The sequence below is a fragment of the Thermobia domestica genome, chromosome 1, assembly GCF_964235325.1.
Source record: "Thermobia domestica chromosome 1, izTheDome1.hap1.1, whole genome shotgun sequence".
Classification (NCBI taxonomy): domain Eukaryota; kingdom Metazoa; phylum Arthropoda; class Insecta; order Zygentoma; family Lepismatidae; genus Thermobia; species Thermobia domestica.
Window position 1 is genome coordinate 65,907,135 of NC_137454.1, and position 20,507 is coordinate 65,927,641.

General features: G+C 34.0%; 1 protein-coding gene across 1 annotated transcript; it reads left to right on the top strand.

Moving 5' to 3' along the window:
* The first annotated feature begins 13,757 nt into the window (after positions 1–13,757).
* LOC145666109 (putative gustatory receptor 2a) lies at positions 13,758–20,006 on the top strand. The gene is made up of 3 exons (XM_081733199.1): positions 13,758–13,822; positions 16,738–16,827; positions 19,751–20,006. The coding sequence occupies exons 2-3, from the start codon at positions 16,753–16,755 to the stop codon at positions 19,868–19,870; spliced, it is 195 nt and encodes a 64-aa protein (XP_081589325.1). The 5' UTR covers positions 13,758–13,822; positions 16,738–16,752; the 3' UTR covers positions 19,871–20,006.
* Positions 20,007–20,507: the final 501 nt, after the last annotated feature.

Consider the following 20,507-nt stretch of genomic DNA (forward strand, 5'->3'; position numbering starts at 1 on the left):
GAGATGGGAGTCTTGCTATAAAAACGATATGAATAGAAACTTGACTTGTGAACACAACATGTGAACATTGGTTATCTTGGTTTCCAGCTACTTATCCTTGAAGATGGCTGTCAATTGTTAAGAGAACAATATTTAAATTTTTTTTCATCCGCTGTTGACAGTGGTTTTGAAAGAATCTTGTAAGGAATCCGTTGTTATGACAGAATATTGGAAACTTGACGTTTGCTACCTCTTCTGTTCTACACTCAGTGTATGATATGAAATGTTTACAGCTTCTTCCTTCCAATAATATTTCTACAAGATTTGACCAATAATTTCCTTATTGACTCAGAAGATTGCCTAACTTTCTGCCGCCTAGGAAAAATAACTTTATGTTGGGCTGGTAAAACTGTTAATCTGATGCTATTGCAGAATATATCAAACAATGTCCCTTTGCCGGTATTTTCATTCAACAAAATTTCAGCGTTTATAACTTAATAGTTACAAAGTTACAATGGATCATGAAGATAAATGGTGCTCACTATATATATATATATATATATATATATATATATATATATATATATATATATATATATATATATATATATACGATGGAGAATCGAATTAAAACGGCAAAAATGCCATTAAAATTTCCCTTTTTATAGGCGTTTGGAAATTTGCAGACACACGCTTTGCAGTGCTTCCGAGCTGGTATAAAAAGCAGTGGCGATAGATGGGATTGGAGCTGATTAACAGCTGATTCAATATGGCTGTACCAGTATGGAATAGCACCAAGGAGGAACAGTGTGGGTTATTCGATTTTTATGAAGTGAAGTGTGTAACTGGTTGATATTCATCTGTAAATGAAAACGAAGTATGAGTATGCCTGTCTGTTACAGCGGTAACTCTACGAAATTCACAAAGATGTGACGCTCCCCGTCTGGATCAGATTCATCGAGTTGAGACAGAGGAGTCCGTAGCCGCAGAAGGTAGTACCATTAAGGAAAACCAGCCTGTCAATTTGGTTGAAATGGCTTCCTTGCTGAATATGAGCTTCGGTACAGTACAACACATAGTGCAGGACGCCAGGTAGATTTCTCGACAGCTGACCCACAAACTGAAAGATCGTCGGGTTGACATATGTGAAGAGCTACTGAGGCTTTATAAAGAGGAGAGTGTGGATTTTCTAGCTTACATTGTCACCGAGCACGAAAGTTGGGTGCTCCATTTTCAATTGGAGATGAAACGTGCAAGCAAGGAATGATGGCATTCTTCTTCGCTGGTACCAAAGAACTTTCGCAGTCAATTTTCTGCAGGGAAAGTCATATTGACTTTATTCTGGTATAAGAATTGTTCTATTCTGGAACAATACATGCATCCATGTAGCACAGTGACTAGCTGACCTATACCAACCTTCTGAAGAACCATTTGAAACCAGTAATACGAACAAAGCAAAGGGGATTGCCGAGTGCAGAGAGTGTTTTGATTAACGATGATAATGCCCGTACCCATTATGCTCGTGGAACCATGAAAACCATCGATGACCAACGCTTCAAGCACCTCCCACATCCACCATACATATCAGATTAGGCACCAATATATTTCTACATCTTTGATCTATTGAAGGAGAACCTCGGAGTATATAATTTCAAGTCTGATGAAGGAGTAAGATGATTATTCAATTATAATTAATGTAATTTCCTTTTTAACAATTATGGTGTCTGACAAATAGCTTCCCGGCGCATTTGATTATCATCGCTTCTTTCCTTTAGCTTGAAATTTTATTATGAAGTTCTATATAAGTAACTAGCTGATTTAAATATCTATATGTTATGAAAGGAGTTTGTTTACGTAACGAAAGCCAGATATAATAATATTGGGATTCGAACCTTGGATCTCTTTTGGAGTCTTTCCTAACATCATTCATTTGTCAAAGACTGATAGATCCAATAAGGAACTGGTAAGTAAACAAATAGTCTCACTCCCACGGTCCTGGGATTCGGGCGTTAAACATCAGAGGCATGAGCCGTATACCCACCATCACTGTTGCGTCAGCTCCAAGATATGCTGCTCGCTGGCTCTAAGAGAATACAAAGTGGGACAGCAATACATGATTTACGCCAGATGGATAGTGGGAGACGAAATTAATGTTTGTTCTCCACTGTTTAGAAATACCTTACCTGTTGATAAACACTTTATGCCGCATACACTTTAACTTATACACATTTGAAGCGCTAAAAGAAAATACGACTCATTAAACACATTTGATTAACACTATCATCATTTATAGAAATGATAACAAGAATTTCACATTAGCACTATATTATCATTTAAATTTCACTGTACGTATTACATATGATTCAAAAACAATAATATTTACACATTGCGGATAATATTTTACTTAAACGAAAAGATGGCCCAATCACTACGATGTACGGACCGATACGCAAACGAAATAATACGCGAAATTTTGACCGAACGAAAATAATGAATCGGTTGATGGCTACGCAGTTTACTGCCGGCACTTCACTTCATCACTATATGAAGATAAGGTGGTTTGAAATTCTCATGGTACGGCTCACAGTGACACTCCTCTCTGCGTTCGTTCATTCAAAAGTCGACCATGAATATGAGATGAAAATGCATTCCTCACACAACAGAGTTACAAACTACTAATATTGGTAGTTATGCCATTATAAATATTTTGTGAAACTTATAACAGAACTTGAGATCACACAATTTATAAACTATACAAAATGCTTCACTTTATGTCAGCGTTTCCCATGTTCGAGAGCTGGTATCTTTGCGTTTGTCTTGTTTTGTAGGTGTTGACGCTCTCTTCGACACTGCGACCTGTGAATTGGAGCAGCATGATTATGTGGTTTTCATCACTCACTAGTACGTGAAAAGACACTAATTTGTCTGTTTAAATTCGAACGCTGTGTTCCACAAACTACTTCACATTATTTTGGAAGCCAGACACCGAAACTTTACGTATGTCTATACTTTAAGTGAAGACAGAAACTTGGTACCTTGTACTTCACATGGTGGCTAGAAAAACACACACCTCTCTTCACGCCTCACATAGTTGCCAGATAGTAGCGCAAGAATACACTGACAAAACTAAAATATAGTTCGTAGAGAACATTAAGTTTTTACGTTATTATATAGCTAATAATATATAATGAATGGTCCATAGGTTAATAGAAATCACACTAGAAACACTGATTGTTCCCATAAATTGTAAAATTCACGATTATTAATAATTTTTACATTGTCACGTAAAACTCTGTCATCATCATGAGAACTTGTGCGTGGGCGTTTCTCTCGAGGGTAGCAAAATTTTTCTTCTTAATATGGACTGACGGGAGGAAGTAAGAGTGTCTGGAAATGTGAGGTACCTTTTGGGTGAGAAATTCCTACACATTGTTCTTCCCCAACTGTTGATTAGTCGCATTTCATTTCCAAGAATTGATGTTGGAATAATACGAGGGCTGGTTTAAAAATTCATGCCAATCCATACCGTTACAACTGGCGGCGAACGGACTGTCCACTGAAGGTATCACAGAAGTGGGCAAGAACCCTGGAATCCAAGTCTTCATAGTCCCACTGCAACACTACAGCAATCACAGCACTCCATTAGTCCATAGAGGGTTAATGTCATTTGAAGTTCGTTTTCACTTATGAATAGCAGTTTGTAGCTTCACTCGGACGCACATAATCGCGAAATTCGAAGAATAACGAACGCGAGGGCCATTTACGATAACGCGAGGGCCATTTCGTAAATGTCTTTTGAGTTCTTTTCTTTATTATTATTAGTTTATATAATTTTTTTTCTTGAAATGTAAACACAAAAATAATTTCAATATTTGAATATAAATCAATAGTTATTTGTAATTCAAAATACTATTCAACATTATACTTCATAATGTTTTTCCGAAATTCAAACTAAATTACACAAACATTAATATATGCAATGCAATACTATATTCAATAAAGCATATTGGTAAGGTATTGTATTCAATGCCATACTTAACAATGCACAATAACACAAACTAAATGTATACCAATAAGTTTAAAATAGTAAAATTGATTTAAGATTCCGCAATAATACTTCTTAACACACAGTATCATTCAAAATAGCATATATCACTAAATAATTCAACCTTTCATGATTTTATTTTTCATAAAGATAAAATATTCCTTACGGCTAAAAGCATAAAAATTTATTATATTTGAAACACCAATATTATTCATAAAATTCAAAAATGTACTTTCATTGACATATTATCACAAAATATTAATCAAGGATATTTGAAATAATTCAACACAACTAAAACATATGATATAGTGCACACGATAGGTTCATACTTTATTAAGATTACATATTAAAAACACATGTGTAAATATAACACTAAAAATATTTCATTTACTATGAAATGAAAGACTGGGCACATGTGAGCTCGTCACGCTCAAAGTATATAAAAATATACTGCCTGCATAAAGTATATAAGACCCTACCCCATTTATTTATTAATATGTTTCCATCCCCGAAGCAAAGTGAAAAGATAGAACATTTAGTTAAAATTCAAAAATAATATAGAGGGGACTAATAAGAAAATTGCCTACTCCGGGCATTACATAATATGGATAACCCATAATAGTGGAGGGACCTTTGCTTCAATGTCTTCAAGTACTACTTGAAATGTTTTCGTATTCAACGAAAAGATTAGTACATAGTGAATGCAACAATAGTTGCTAACAATTATCATGTAAGCATTCTTTTTGCTAATCTCATATTTGCATTTGAACATTGATTCTGTAATTTTAATTTTTTTTTTAATTCTCCCGCTTGTGACTCAGTGGTTCACCACGTAGGCGTGTTTAGTTGGAAAACAAGGCTGCGGTAGCCCACCACATCAATAGGAGTCAGTCATCCTAAGTTGATCACTGTGATCTTACCAGAATGCTAATTAAACAAAACGAGAGGATTAATAAAATTTGTCAATGCAAACTCTAAGTTATGTACGTTACACCATGATGATTCAGTGAGATATTTTAAATATGAATCTAATTCTAAAATTTCATCAAGAATTTTACCAATTCTATTGGAGTTAATTTTGGAATCACATTGGTTTGAAAGGTTTACCTTTACAGCATTGATAGAATCATAGGTTACTTCTTCAATACAACTATTCAACTCTGAGCTTTTACTCTGTTCTTTTAGGATTTCATCACTTTTGGTTCCACAGTGTTTAGTAGCTAAATTAAGCCAAATACTCTTTGTTTCTTTAGTAGGTTTCCAAACTTTTAATCTGTCAACTGAATGTAATCCTAAACATTTACCAGTGAGTGGATCCGTTAACTCAAAAACCTTTTCTGAGACCTTTTTAGAACACAACAGGGGACCTTTGTACAAATAAAGAAATTTTGAAATTCTTTTGTCTATGGCTGAACTCAAATTCGTTTGCTTCAAGAAAACTAAATCATTTTCCTTTACCTTATATTTACTTTCTTGTTTCAGGTTATGCTTAACATTTCTTTTACGAATTATTTCAGTTCTTTTCAAATCTGCCATAACTAATTTGTTATCCCACAAAACATATTCATCTGTGTCCTTTTCAGTGACCACAATACCAAAATGCTTAAATACTGATTCAGAGGGTTTTACATTCAAATGCAAACTGGCGGGGCTTACACCTAAGCTACTTGAGATTGAATAATTTAACAAAATTACAATTTGAGGAATGAATTTTTCCCAAGCAGTGTGATCTTCACTACAAAACAATTTAAATAGACGATTAGTCTCGCGATGGATTCGTTCAACTGGGTTAGAAGAAGCGTGATATGGTGTTACGTAATGTATTTTGATTCCATATTCTGACATTTTTTCTTTAAATTTTCGAGCAATGAAACAGCTACCATTATCAACCAAAATAGCACTAGGAATACCTAAATGCAAAAAATATAATGATTCTAAACAACGTAATACACATTTGGTGGTAGCATTTCGCATAGGATACAAAGTGTAATATCTAGTGAAAACATCTAAAATTGACAATGCATACTTATAACCTGAGGAAGAAGAAACGTATGGTCCTAAAATATCGATTGAAACGAGTACACGAGGACCATTAACAGTAACACTTTCCATTGGTCTAGCCGGAGGTGATGTTTCTACTTTCGTTTCTTTACATACAATACAATCATTGATAAAATTGCTGATATCTTTTCTCATGGATTTCCAGTAACAAATTTCATTTACAAAACCAAATGTTTTTTCAATTCCGAAGTGACCTCGTTGACAATGCATGTGTTCAACAACAGTACGAACTAATGAAGGTGGAATACAAATTCTCCAAGAGTTTGGGAAATGGAAATTTCTGTGCAAAAGTACACCATTGTCAAGTTTATAAAAATTTTCAAGGTTTCGGTTTTTCACCTTAGAGTATGGGTCGTTAGGATTTTGAAGAAATTTCATTATTGAATCATATTCTGTATGTTCACGTTGTTTTTCGATTAGTTCCTGTATAGTCATATTTCCGAAAAATGACGGTAGCACTTCGAGGTTATTCACCGTATGAGTTTCAGTTTTAGGAGCTAAAACTATACGTGACAAGGCGTCACTGGCTTTATTGTCAATTCCACGAATATGAACAATTTCCAAATCAAAACTTTGTAATTCAAGACTCCAACGAGCTAAACGAGAATTCCAATTTCTAATCTTATGTAAGTACACTAAAGAGTTATGGTCAGTATACACTTTAACATGTTTACCATACAGTAAATGTCCCCATTTACGAATAGAAATCACTATTGCTAACGCCTCTTGTTCAGTTGTAGTATACGCACGCTGCGCTTTGTTTAAAGTTTTACTACAGAAGCCAATAATGTTATGTTTACCATCAATTTCTTGAAAAAGTATGCCAGCCACGGCCACTTGTGAACTGTCGGTGATCAATGAAAAATTGGAATCAAGTTTTGGGTGAGTAAGTAGTACATCTTGAACCAAACTGTCTTTAAGAGACTGAAAACTATGTTCACATTCTGGAGTCCAAATCCATTTTTTCCCTTTCTGAATGAGTTCAAATAAAGGAACAGCTAGTTCAGCAAACTTGTGTACAAATTTAGAACACCATTCGAAAAGGCCTAAAACTCGTTGCAATTGTTTTATATTGGTTGGACGAGGTAGTTGGCGAATAACTTCTACGTAAGAAGGATCTTTACAAATACCTTCAGGTGTTACGACAAAACCCAAAAAATTAAAACTAGTCTTACAAAATGAAGATTTTGAAAGGTTAACAGTCATGTTAACTTCACTCAGCTTAGTAAATAACTGATCTAATAAATGTAATTGTTCTTCAAAAGAAAAGGTTGGAATACTTAAATCGTCAATATATGAAACAAGTTTATTATACAATGCATAACCTAGCACCTTCTGTAATGCATCTATGAGAGCAACAGAACCATTTATGTATCCAAATGGGATAACAGTAAATCTGTACATATGACCGTTCCAAGAGAAGGCAATAAAATCACGAGATTCCTCAGACACAGGGATTTGTGAATACGATGACACAAGGTCAATTGAACTTACAAATTTAGCACCTTGAAATTTCAACAATAAATCATCAATTCGGTTTACTTTCAATTGTTTTAATTTAACATGCTTATTGAGCTCAGTCAGATCAACTACGACTCTAGGTTTAGTGGTGTTTTTCTTAGGTACACAGAAAATTGGGTGGCTATGTATCGACACTGCTGGTTCAATGACACCTACTTTTAACCATTCATCGATTTGCTTGTCAATGCTTTCTTTAAAATGGTAGGGTAACGTATATTGCCGTTTTACTATGGGGTTAGTAGTGTCAACGTCTATGGAATATTCATATAAATTACACCTGCCTGGATAATCTGTGAATATATCACGGTGTTTTACCAACAAATCAAATAATTGCTGTTTTTCCTCATTACTTAAATGATCACATTCATGTACCTTTTCCCTAATTTCGTTTATTGTTGCTACAGCACACACATTTTCAAAAATAACATTATCACTTGATACCTTATCCCCACAACTTTCCTGTTTACTTTGGCTATTACCATGAGCGTTTTGAATCTCATTATCAATCTCTGACATTTGTAAACCATAATATTCGAGTAAAAAATTTTCTTCTACTGCTTGATTTATGTTAAGATCTTTTATTCGAAAATCTTTCGACTCTTTTCTCAACTGTGAATACGCCTGATCTCGTTCATATAAAACACGGATCCACTCTTGTTCTAATTTACCTTTTTGTGAAACCAAACTATTAATTACAGGACATGCTGAAGATGTATAATCATGACTGGGTTCGAACTCTGAACTGTCATCTGACAAGTTATTATTTTCTACAGAAATACCTAACTCAGTATCAACAGGTTTATTTATTCGATCAGCATAAGTCAAAATCTTCTTAGGTTGGCAACAACTATTTTCTTTGCTATGAAATTTTTCAATGAGCATAGGAACAACAATAATGTTTTTTCCGTCAGAAAAACTAATTACGCTTTTCGAAAAATCTATCATCGCATGGGCGATTGTGAGGAAATTGCGACCTAACAAGCATTCTGTGTTTAATTCATCTACTACCAGAACTCTTATGTCGAACATCAAGTGTTCTATTTCCACACAAATATTTACTTCACCCTTAACCTGCTTTTTTCTTTTACCAGAATAATCTACCAAGAGAATATGTGGTGCAGGTTTTAACTGCGGATATGAAATTACGGAAGAAATACGTTTCCATGCCTCAAAACTGATAAGGGATGCTGATGCCCCTGTATCGCACAATGCTTTCAACTGAGTATCTAATACTTTACAATAAATTTCTGCAGTGCGAGTGTTATTACCCTTACTTACATTTTCATCAATTTCTATTTCATCTTCAGAAATATCTAAGTCCCATTTAACAACATTATTAATGTTTTTACTCAACGTTACATATTCCACAGGAAGAATTGGGGTGAGTGCATCTTCATTACTAAAATCGTGACTATTACTAAAGTTTTCATAAGCTCTACCAGAAGCACTCTCTCGGCAGAGCGTTTCTAGTTTAACGGTGTTTGTCTACTCTGATTACCTGATGATGTAGGAGGAGGGAAGGTACGAGATTGATTAAAATTTGAAATAAAAGGTGGTTGGTTACCAGGATGAAAAGTTGGAAATGGTTGAGGCGTATGCCCACCATTATCAGCGCGCCTAGTCTCAGTATAATGTATAGCTTCTTGGCTATCGTACTGATTATCGTTTTCAGGGTTACGCTGAGAATGAACGTTCCTAGGTTTATTCTTATTCTTAAAATGTTGATTTTTACCTTTGCTGTGGGGTTGCTTTTTACCTTTATTTTTGCTTTGATGTTGTGATTCTCTAAAATTATGTTCATTACTTTCATTTTCTTGGACATTAACCTGATTTACACGAATCTGTTTCTTAAGAAATCCACTATTTGTTCTAAAGTTGTCATTGTTTTTCGACAATGTTTCCAGATTTTGAACAACATTTAACATACTTTGTAAATCTAAGGATGGTAACAAAACCAATTGTTTCTGAAAGTAATTAGGCAATAACAATTTAATTGTATTCAAGATGAAAGCTTCACTAACGTTTTCATTCAGTTCTCGAATCTTATGGTAGCGATCCGCTACGAATTGGTAAACCGTACCGTCGACTTTAGGGTCATACCTTTTGGATTGCAATACTGACATCTTACCAGCTACGACTTGTGGAGATTCGAACTGTTGCTTGAAAGCACGAACAAAATCACTATATGATTTAAAGTCAGGTTTACGAGTAAGGAACCAAGATTTGGAAGATCCTTGCATCAAAAAATCTAAAATATCTAAATATTGCTCTTCAGAAATTTGCATTAATTTAACATTTTTCTCAAACAATTCCAAGAAGTTTGAAGCTGTGATTTCGCTTTCATGTCCTAAGAACTTTTCAAACGACTCAATATCACTACGCTTAATGGGCCTAGCATTCGTAATCTGAACTGGTTTTCTGTGATGAATGCGACTACGGTTTTTGCTTTTAGATTTTGATTTACTATTAGCTTCATAACTTGTGTTAGTGCCGCTACTGCTACTACGACTAGTGGAACTTCGAGTTGATGAGGTGTTAGCTACACTACTGTATAGTGAATTAGTTACACTACGAGTATTAGCAATGCTACTGGGTCTAGATTCTACGTGCAAGTTCAAAATTTGTTTCTGTGTCAAGGTTAGTTGAGCTTGTAACATTTGCAGTTCTTGTTTGAGGTTACCAATTTCATTTTTAACCTCCAAAACAGTACTCTGGATCTGAACATACTGTTTTGATTCTTTTTCCCTATCATTTGTTAATTCTACTACAATGTTGTTACAACGATCTACTGTATTTTTGAGAAAAAATAACGATTGATTAATCCGATCAACTTCCATGCCGCAATTGTTTACACTACTTTCATTTAGAGTTACCTTTTGCATGCACTGGACTACCTGTGCTTGGTGAGCTTGAATTTTACTTTCAATGTCTACCAATGAATTTCGATTGCTACGTATTTTCTCCTCAAGATCTACGATTTTGCACTCATACGTGTTAGAAATCTGTTAAAAATCATGCTTCATTTGAGTTAGTGAACTACAACTTTGGGCTTCAACCTGCTGGATAACTAATGACAACTCATTACGTGTCTCGATCAGCTGATTGTTCGTTTGAATTTTCATTTCATTGAAACGATCATTTACTTCTGCCTTAAAATCCCTAACTTCATGTTTCAAATTTTCGATTTCAACTTTAATTTCTACTTTAAAGGCATTGCACTCAGCTTCTACTCTCTCTATACCATTCGTAAGTTCCTGAGTTGAAAATTCATGTTTTTCACGTAACTCTATAATTTCTGCTTTTACACTATTACCTTGTTTGACTAACTCATTATGATTATCTTTTATCACTTGGTTAGTGTTAGCTAAATCTGCGGACAATTTTTGTACTGCTTCAAGCAGTGTTTCCATTTCGTTAGTTGACATTGTGAAATATTATACTACAAAACACAATACAAAAATCACTGGGATGGCATTGAATGCAAACAGTGAAGTTCAAAAATTCGCTTTCTTCCCACTAAAGCATCTGTCCCTGTTCGGGCGCCAGATATGAAAGGAGTTTGTTTACGTAACGAAAGCCAGATATAATAATATTGGGATTCGAACCTTGGATCTCTTTTGGAGTCTTTCCTAACATCATTCATTTGTCAAAGACTGATAGATCCAATAAGGAACTGGTAAGTAAACAAATATTCTCACTCCCACGGTCCTGGGATTCGGGCGTTAAACATCAGAGGCATGAGCCGTATACCCACCATCACTGTTGCGTCAGCTCCAAGATATGCTGCTCACTGGCTCTAAGAGAATACAAAGTGGGACAGCAATACATGATTTACGCCAGATGGATAGTGGGAGACGAAAGTAATGTTTGTTCTCCACTGTTTAGAAATACCTTACCTGTTGATAAACACTTTATGCCGCATACACTTTAACTTATACACATTTGAAGCGCTAAAAGAAAATACGACTCATTAAACACATTTGATTAACACTATCATCATTTATAGAAATGATAACAAGAATTTCACATTAGCACTATATTATCATTTAAATTTCACTGTACGTATTACATATGATTCAAAAACAATAATATTTACACATTGCGGATAATATTTTACTTAAACGAAAAGATGGCCCAATCACTACGATGTACGGACCGATACGCAAACGAAATAATACGCGAAATTTTGACCGAACGAAAATAATGAATCGGTTGATGGCTACGCAGTTTACTGCCGGCACTTCACTTCATCACTATATGAAGATAAGGTGGTTTGAAATTCTCATGGTACGGCTCACAGTGACACTCCTCTCTGCGTTCGTTCATTCAAAAGTCGACCATGAATATGAGATGAAAATGCATTCCTCACACAACAGAGTTACAAACTACTAATATTGGTAGTTATGCCATTATAAATATTTTGTGAAACTTATAACAGAACTTGAGATCACACAATTTATAAACTATACAAAATGCTTCACTTTATGTCAGCGTTTCCCATGTTCGAGAGCTGGTATCTTTGCGTTTGTCTTGTTTTGTAGGTGTTGACGCTCTCTTCGACACTGCGACCTGTGAATTGGAGCAGCATGATTATGTGGTTTTCATCACTCACTAGTACGTGAAAAGACACTAATTTGTCTGTTTAAATTCGAACGCTGTGTTCCACAAACTACTTCACATTATTTTGGAAGCCAGACACCGAAACTTTACGTATGTCTATACTTTAAGTGAAGACAGAAACTTGGTACCTTGTACTTCACATGGTGGCTAGAAAAACACACACCTCTCTTCACGCCTCACATAGTTGCCAGATAGTAGCGCAAGAATACACTGACAAAACTAAAATATAGTTCGTAGAGAACATTAAGTTTTTACGTTATTATATTGCTAATAATATATAATGAATGGTCCATAGGTTAATAGAAATCACACTAGAAACACTGATTGTTCCCATAAATTGTAAAATTCACGATTATTAATAATTTTTACATTGTCACGTAAAACTCTGTCATCATCATGAGAACTTGTGCGTGGGCGTTTCTCTCGAGGGTAGCAAAATTTTTCTTCTTAATATGGACTGACGGGAGGAAGTAAGAGTGTCTGGAAATGTGAGGTACCTTTTGGGTGAGAAATTCCTACACATTGTTCTTCCCCAACTGTTGATTAGTCGCATTTCATTTCCAAGAATTGATGTTGGAATAATACGAGGGCTGGTTTAAAAATTCATGCCAATCCATACCGTTACAATGTATGACTTTTGTCGTTTTAGTTTTCAGTAATAATAAAACTAATTCAGTTTATTAAAATTTACAATTTTATTTACATTACAGAGAATGGAAAATGAATTGAGTGGACTATTTGATGGACAAAAGCAAGCAGAAAAGTTTCTAAAATATCGAGTCTATACATTTCTCAAGATAGTAGAAATTAAAGTTAAAGGGATGTGCGTAAGGTAGAAAAAAGCAAAGTCAAGACTAACATTTGTTGTCATCAGCAACGACTCTTCCATTAAATATGATGTAGTTTTTGAATTTGTCTATTTTTTATCCAAAGAAGTTTGTTCATTAAGAACTTGAGAAGAAAGATTGCAAGAAGGCTTGAAATAGAAAAAAAATCTTTACTTTAACATCCCACGGTTATGCCAGTTAGGCTAAAGGAGACGGTAATAATGAGAAATGAGTAAAATGGTGGAATGAAGGAAGTGGGAGGAAACGAGAGAACCGGAGAAAACGAACGAGCACGGTGTTTGAGGCTTGAAATACAAGTTCTGGCACTATGTTCAGTGTTAGTTTCAATAACAACAAAATCTGACGAAAAGAAATACTCATTTTTACTAATCTGTTTTACAGTTTAGGCAATATACTACTGCTTTCATCATAAATCTACCAGACAATGTCTATTAAATATTGTGTTTGAAGAAGCCAATAGTATATTGCAAGGACTATAATAGAGATTCGTATAAATAATGATTATATTTCGTCATACTTTACTTTTATATAAGTTATACGTAGTTGTAAAGCTAGAATAAGGAAGTTCACATCTTCAATGTTATGTTTTAAAGAAGTATGAAATTTTGAGTGAACTTTTTTCTAATCTAAATTGCTTTATATCCTTTAATTATGCTATTAAAATTGACTTTCCTTATAGGCGAAACGTACAGGGATAATATTACACAAACTTGCTGATACGTCTCTCGATCCTGAAACAAAAGAAGAGGTAAGCGTCCTCTGGCGGAGAATACTTGATGTATTTGTATCCGATCGTTATGAGTATAAATTTATTCATTTGCAAGCCGAGTAGCAATTGGCTGATCCTGGTATTCCTGTAAGAATCATAAAGGGTAATCTTCTAGGAATTACAGTAAAACTATCTACCATTTACATGGTCACACATACAACAAAACACAAAGCTGTAGCTTTTTTTGATTGAATTTACATGAATAAACATGTCTACATGAGACAAATACACGGGAACAATCTAATTTTTCTTCATAAATTTAAGTCTGATATGAAAAATGAATTGTAAGATGCTTCTATGAGTACTCGAATTTATTTCCGCACCAAAATGAGTACGCAACCAAACTATTTGATAGACTATTGCAAAAATGTAACAATTTAATGAATAAATCTTGTAAATTTGCGTAAATATCTTGTCGTGGAGAATGGTTTCTTTTTCTTTCTTAATAAATATTGTGTTGTTCAGTCGATGTAATAGATACACATTAACATATATTAATCGCATGTTTGATTTCATATATGTGCGAACTGTTCAAGCGTACGTGCATAGTTTTGATAACTTAGTTTAATAGTAGGTTAAGTGTCTAGAAAAATTGTTATAGCATAAAGTACTATTTACACATGGTGTGAAGTCACATCATAAAGTACCCTTTTTACTTTGGAATGGTTATAGAATGCCTTGGGTCTTTTGATGGTAAAATTATGGCTGTTGAATTTTCAACGTATTAATATATTTCGTAATCTCTGCAGGCCAACAATAAAGAAAATCGTTCTCTGTTTCATACGTCAGGATGTGTGTAGTGCAGAAGTGTAGAGGTCATACTGGTAAACATCGAAACATAATCTCACTCATCTCACACATGTCTTTTATGAAGTTTCCTAAAGAGAGGACCACGTTTCTCCATTACACCCTTGATAGAAATAACAGAAATTACAAGTGTTTTGTACTCTATTTCGAAAATACAAATTTTATTAATTGTAAAATATATAATGTCTCTACAAGGAATTCAGAAAGAATAGTTTAGAAAAGGAAACTATATTTTAGTAGATTTCTTTCATAAGGCGTAAATGATTTGCTAAGGTATCGTTTACTATTTATTTAATGATTAACAGTATAGCTATACATACAAGATTGCCTGCGAGTAACATGCAAGAAAGCAAAAATAATGAACACTATTTATTAATTATCAAATAAATATTAACGAAATTGACTATTTTCGTTTGAACTGTTGTTCTCTGTTAATATAAATTGTCGATTGATTTGTATAAAATGAACTTCAGTTCATACGATGTCCTGATAGTATTTGTATAAAGTGGTTTTACACAAATATCTAAACGTCTATTCGAAACTTTTAGCATGATGAACTAAAATGAAGTATAGAGCAATAAATAATACAAAAAATCTGAGCTCAGCTTAACTCACGATCTTGTTTAAGTTGTTCACACTTGATTATCAGACTAGCAGTACATTTTGTTTATGTTTTTCTCCAGTAACAAACAACTCTGAAGGCAAATTATTCAAAGCAGTGAATAACATCTTTTATTTTAAAATTCCTGGATAAGTTTATACTATATAGTCACAGAAAGACGTTACTCATAAACTTCTAACACGGGAAGGTCAGACAAGTTGTCGCTAAAATCTGATTGGCACATAGCACATCTGATAGAGCGTCATGAGAAATGAACATGAGCACAATTTAAGGTGCTATGGACCAGAAGGATAGGATCTACGGGAATTCAAAATTTGAATATTCAAAAAATTATATCATGGAATTATGTACATTTAAAGTAAATATCTTCAAAACCGTTAAAGCAATCAAAACAAAAGTTTCCCAATATAATGAGAACAGAATGCACTATCGAAAACCATTAACATTTTTGCCATAGGTGAAGCAGTGTTGCCAACTCAGCATAAAATATTTTATTATAAATAGCATCATATACAAGTGTACACATATTTAAAATGCACTATTATCACTAAACATAACAGTGAAGTGTAGTAGTACAGTGTTGCACACCATTGGAATCCATAGTCTTTCAGAACGTTGGCAGAAGATCATCGATGCTGATAAGGACTATTTTTGATCTTCCAGGCACGTTTTAGCTGACATATCGATGTTGTAACGTGGTGGGTGAAAAAGCGACAGAACTTTCTTGGTTACCTTTATAACTTCTGCTTTTATTGTTGAATATGTGTCAACTTGATCTGAGTTCAAACTTTCTTGTGAAACATTCACAAGTTTGGTCCCTCTGGAAATATTTGAGATAAATTCGCTGGTTTATCGATCACTAAGTTTGTTTCACTTGGAAGTAGGTAGGTTCAAGAGTACCTATTAAAGGACAAAGGAGCGTTACTATTCCATAGCATTGTTTTTCTTCAAGAAATAATTACTTTTATAATTTTTCGCAAGTCTTGGTAGAATTGAAATCGCCTTTTCTCATAGAGTTCACAAATAACAGGTTGACAAGATGTTCATAGCAATTGTGAATACATTTAACTAACATCAATATTTTAAACTTGATCTGTTATCCTTGGATTCCAATATTGTGCTACTGTCTTTTCGCTTGACTGTCCAACAGATTATATTGTCGCTTTAGCATTTATAAGAGGGGCGACATCTTTATATACAGCATCCCAATATGCCTGCTTATTTGTAGCGCAATTCATATCAAAATAATATAAAATGTGTTAAATATGATATATTTATAGAGTATTTAATAGTTTTGATCCTCTGGATAATAAAGAAGCTACTTAGGATGTAAATTTTTGCGATAGCTTTTATTTTCTTTCTTTTACTAAGACTGCTTTCTTTTCATTATTTATATTATGTACCATACCTTACCTTGTTCTACTTGTTCGATAGTAAGGAGCAAACGTATTTCCAATTTTTCTAGATCCAACTATTTTCAATGCAGCTGTTACATAGGAAAATTGAATTTTCTGTCTGTGGATTTTTCCCTTTGGACTTCACACTTCTATATTCGGTAAGTTAAATAAGAAATCAAGAAGAATTATATAAACATGAATGATTTATTGCAATAAATATTCACTTGAACAAGCAATATACAACAATCCTAACCAAAAAATTAGGAACTCAATTTTTAAGAGAAAATTTTACAGAATTCTAAAATTTTTACAAAAATATTACGGAAGTTAAATAATATCAATAATTCTAAATAGTTAAGTACAAAATTAATATTCTAGTGCGACTAATACAAGCACAAAAATAAACTGTATTATTTAACTACATTTCAAAACCATAAATCAAGTTAAGGGGCAATTAAATACAACGTATCAGTATGAATCAAGCCTAATTCAATCTATATCAATTCTATCTATCTTTTATTTTAACTTTTAAAACATGTTTATATATTTCACTAAGAAGCTAAATTTTGTTACCTCGTTTCTAGAAACGTACTTTGTTAACTGCCATACAAAACAGTGAAACATGTCTAACATTACTATGATCGACTATGAGGTGATGGTACAATATACCCGCTTTTTGTTTGTCTTTAACTAATTGATCAGAAATATAGTTGGAGATTGTAATAGCTACCCGAAACCACTGTGTCGTGTTTTTGTATGCCGCTGCTTCTAGTAATTCCTGTGATTTTAGTTTATAGATCATGAACAAAGGAAGATAACGTCTTAGTAGTATTATCTCTTACGACCTGGTAATGTGACTCCTACTGTTAAAGAGGGGGGGGGGGTCAGTAGGAGCAAGTTAAACGCGGGAACCGAAATGAAATGAAATGAGATCTTTGAGTTTTACGTCCCACGGTTATGCCGGTTAGGCTAAAGGAGACGGTGATTAAAAGCAATAACCATAGAAGAAGTTCTTGGTGCACGGTGAATTGCCCATTTTTTTTTCCAAGGTAGGAATTGCTTCTAAAGGAATGGGGGTTAAACAATCTCCAACCATGTCAACTAAGCCTGAAATGAATGAAATGGTGGAATGAAGAAAGTAGGAGAAAACGGGAGAACTCCAAGAAAACCCACGCACACGATGTTTGTCCACCACAAAGTTCACTTGGCGGGAGCAGGGTTTGAACACGAGACCCCAAATGCGGGAACCGAAACAGCGATATAGACCCATACACTTTCCTATGTTAATCTGTAAACTCATGTTAGTGAAACGTTAAGAGAAAAATACGCAAGGCATTCAATATAGATATGGTAAATAAGCGGACAATATAAAAGCATTTCAGAAAATTTAAGAACTGAAATGTATCGCTCCAGGTCGGACTATGTACAGGTCACCCACAAGCCATGGAATAAAGATACCTATTGAGGCCGATAATGGACAATCATATCAGATATCGAAAGAAATAATCAATTACGTACAGGAACCATAACTCAATACCTTCAACAGAGCAGTGTAAAGGGGGACGACGGATCCTAGATGTCTCGACTACAGCTCAGAAAGCAACATAAGAAAATATCTGTGTTAATTTTCTCAGGGTAAGAATCCATTTATGGACCGATTGCTGATATTTGACAAGAGGTGTGTTGTCTACGACACTCACAACGCTGTTACCGCTGTTTTCCACCACATGAATCAACCCCCGAGCTGCCAAAACTGCCACGACACAAGATTATACTCTGTATTTTACGGTCTTCTTAAGTATTTCACGCTTCTGGATACTCACCTGTCTAATTACAATGTTTGTTTCATTTATTAGACAATAATACACAGCATGATGGTTTCGAATCCATGAATTTTCTTGGTTTACATTCCATTAAGTTCTAATATAGATTATTGCCTAACATCTACAATAATCTGCCCGAATGCTGAAGACAGGTTATTGCAGTTTGAGGGGAATACACCTGAGTTTTTACGTATTTCTTGCTTCTCTTTATATGTTTAAAATTCTAGAGAATGCTGTTAGATACCTAACAAATCTAGCACTGAAATACAATCTTCCCAAGTTCCATTCAAAAATAGCCTCAAAATGTGAATTTACATGAAACTAAAATGGATCATATCCTGGCGCTATTTCATTATCATTCACACTTTCGGACAAGGTCTGATTCCCGGTAGGAGCTCAGATAGTTCTGATACTGCATTAAGCTTTAGTTTTATGTCTTATATGGCCTTGGTGTTGAAAAGTACACTAAACGCCAAAACAATTTTCATCTTTTGCACTGTTAAACACTATTTTATAAACGGAGGTATAGGAGCCAGTTTTGAATTTACTTTGGGCGCTAAACAGAAAATCGACACTGAACAAGTAAGACTGATTCTTGTTTTGAAGTACGTAGAGAAAAGGAAAAGATTCGAAAATAATGAGAAATTAATTCATTTTTGCATTTTTAATTACTAAACTTTCAATATGTTCACAAATTCTATAGTGTTACAGAGAGAGTTATACTAGTACCTTCATTCTGCTTTTATATAAAATTTATACCACTTTATTCATGGCAAAATTTTATGAAAATGTTGGAGAAACTTGAAGTGTTTGTAAAGATAAGACAAAATCTAACCATTTCCATTCATTTGTCTATTTACCTTGCACATAACTTCGTGCACAAAAACAGTACGAAGGTCTTAGTATACATGGCTAAGAAAAATGTGTACAATTTATTAATATATTAGACGTTTAGTACGAAAACCGCCCATTATTCTTGAGTGGATACTTTTTCTTTCCGTAACTTCAAAATAAAAACCAGTTTCACATTTTGAAAATAATTTTCATGTTCAGTACTCTAAAGTTAACTAGAAATGGATGATTATGTCTTCGATATATAACACTTCCTTAAATTTGTAGAGCATTACTATTAATTACGACGATTTCACATAAAGAATATTTTTTGTATTTGTTTTAAAATTTGGCAATAAATGTTTTCTGTGTGATTGTAACAAAGCGTTGTATTCAAGTACTAATATTACTTATTTTGTGTTTCCAGATTGCTGGAGCAGTGACTACATACCTTATTATACTAGTGCAGTTTCAGTCTGGAGAAAACCACTCGGTATTGATCACTGAACCCTCTTTAGAAACGTCATCTGCTGTTTCAGTTAATTAAAACAAGAAAGTGCACTTATATGTGTGTAAAATTAAAATATAGTTTGCCATTGTATATGAACATTACTTTCTTCTTTAGTGCTATTTCTATTTAACAAATATGTAGTTTGTAAATTGTATCGTGTGCTCGAATCATGGACGCATATAAATGTTTTCTGGAACTGAATTGCAGACAATCACTAGTCATTGGTTTTATCAAATTAATTTTAAAAGGAGTAGTAATATCCTAATGAAAGCAAATCTATAGTTCTTAAATCACTTTATCACTTGAAGTTAAACTACTTCTTCTTTGCAGTAGTCATGTCTGCCACCTTTGCTATACCTGTGATATGCGCTGCACACCATAACAAAAAGATTCACCTCTATTGTTATATCTCGAAGGTCTCTGTATAGCATGTGTATCGCCTTTCATTTTATAATATTTCCCTTGTAGCTCTTTATTTTGGCGAAGATAATATGAACAACTATTAGGCGATAAAAGTAGAGCTATCAACAACGACCAATGAGATATTTGATACAGTTAGCCATGTGATTCTTTGCATTGCCATAAACAGTCCAATATTATTACCAATAAGAATTCACCACTAAGACATTGACAAGATGTTCGAAAACAGCTATGCATCCACTGCAAGCACGTA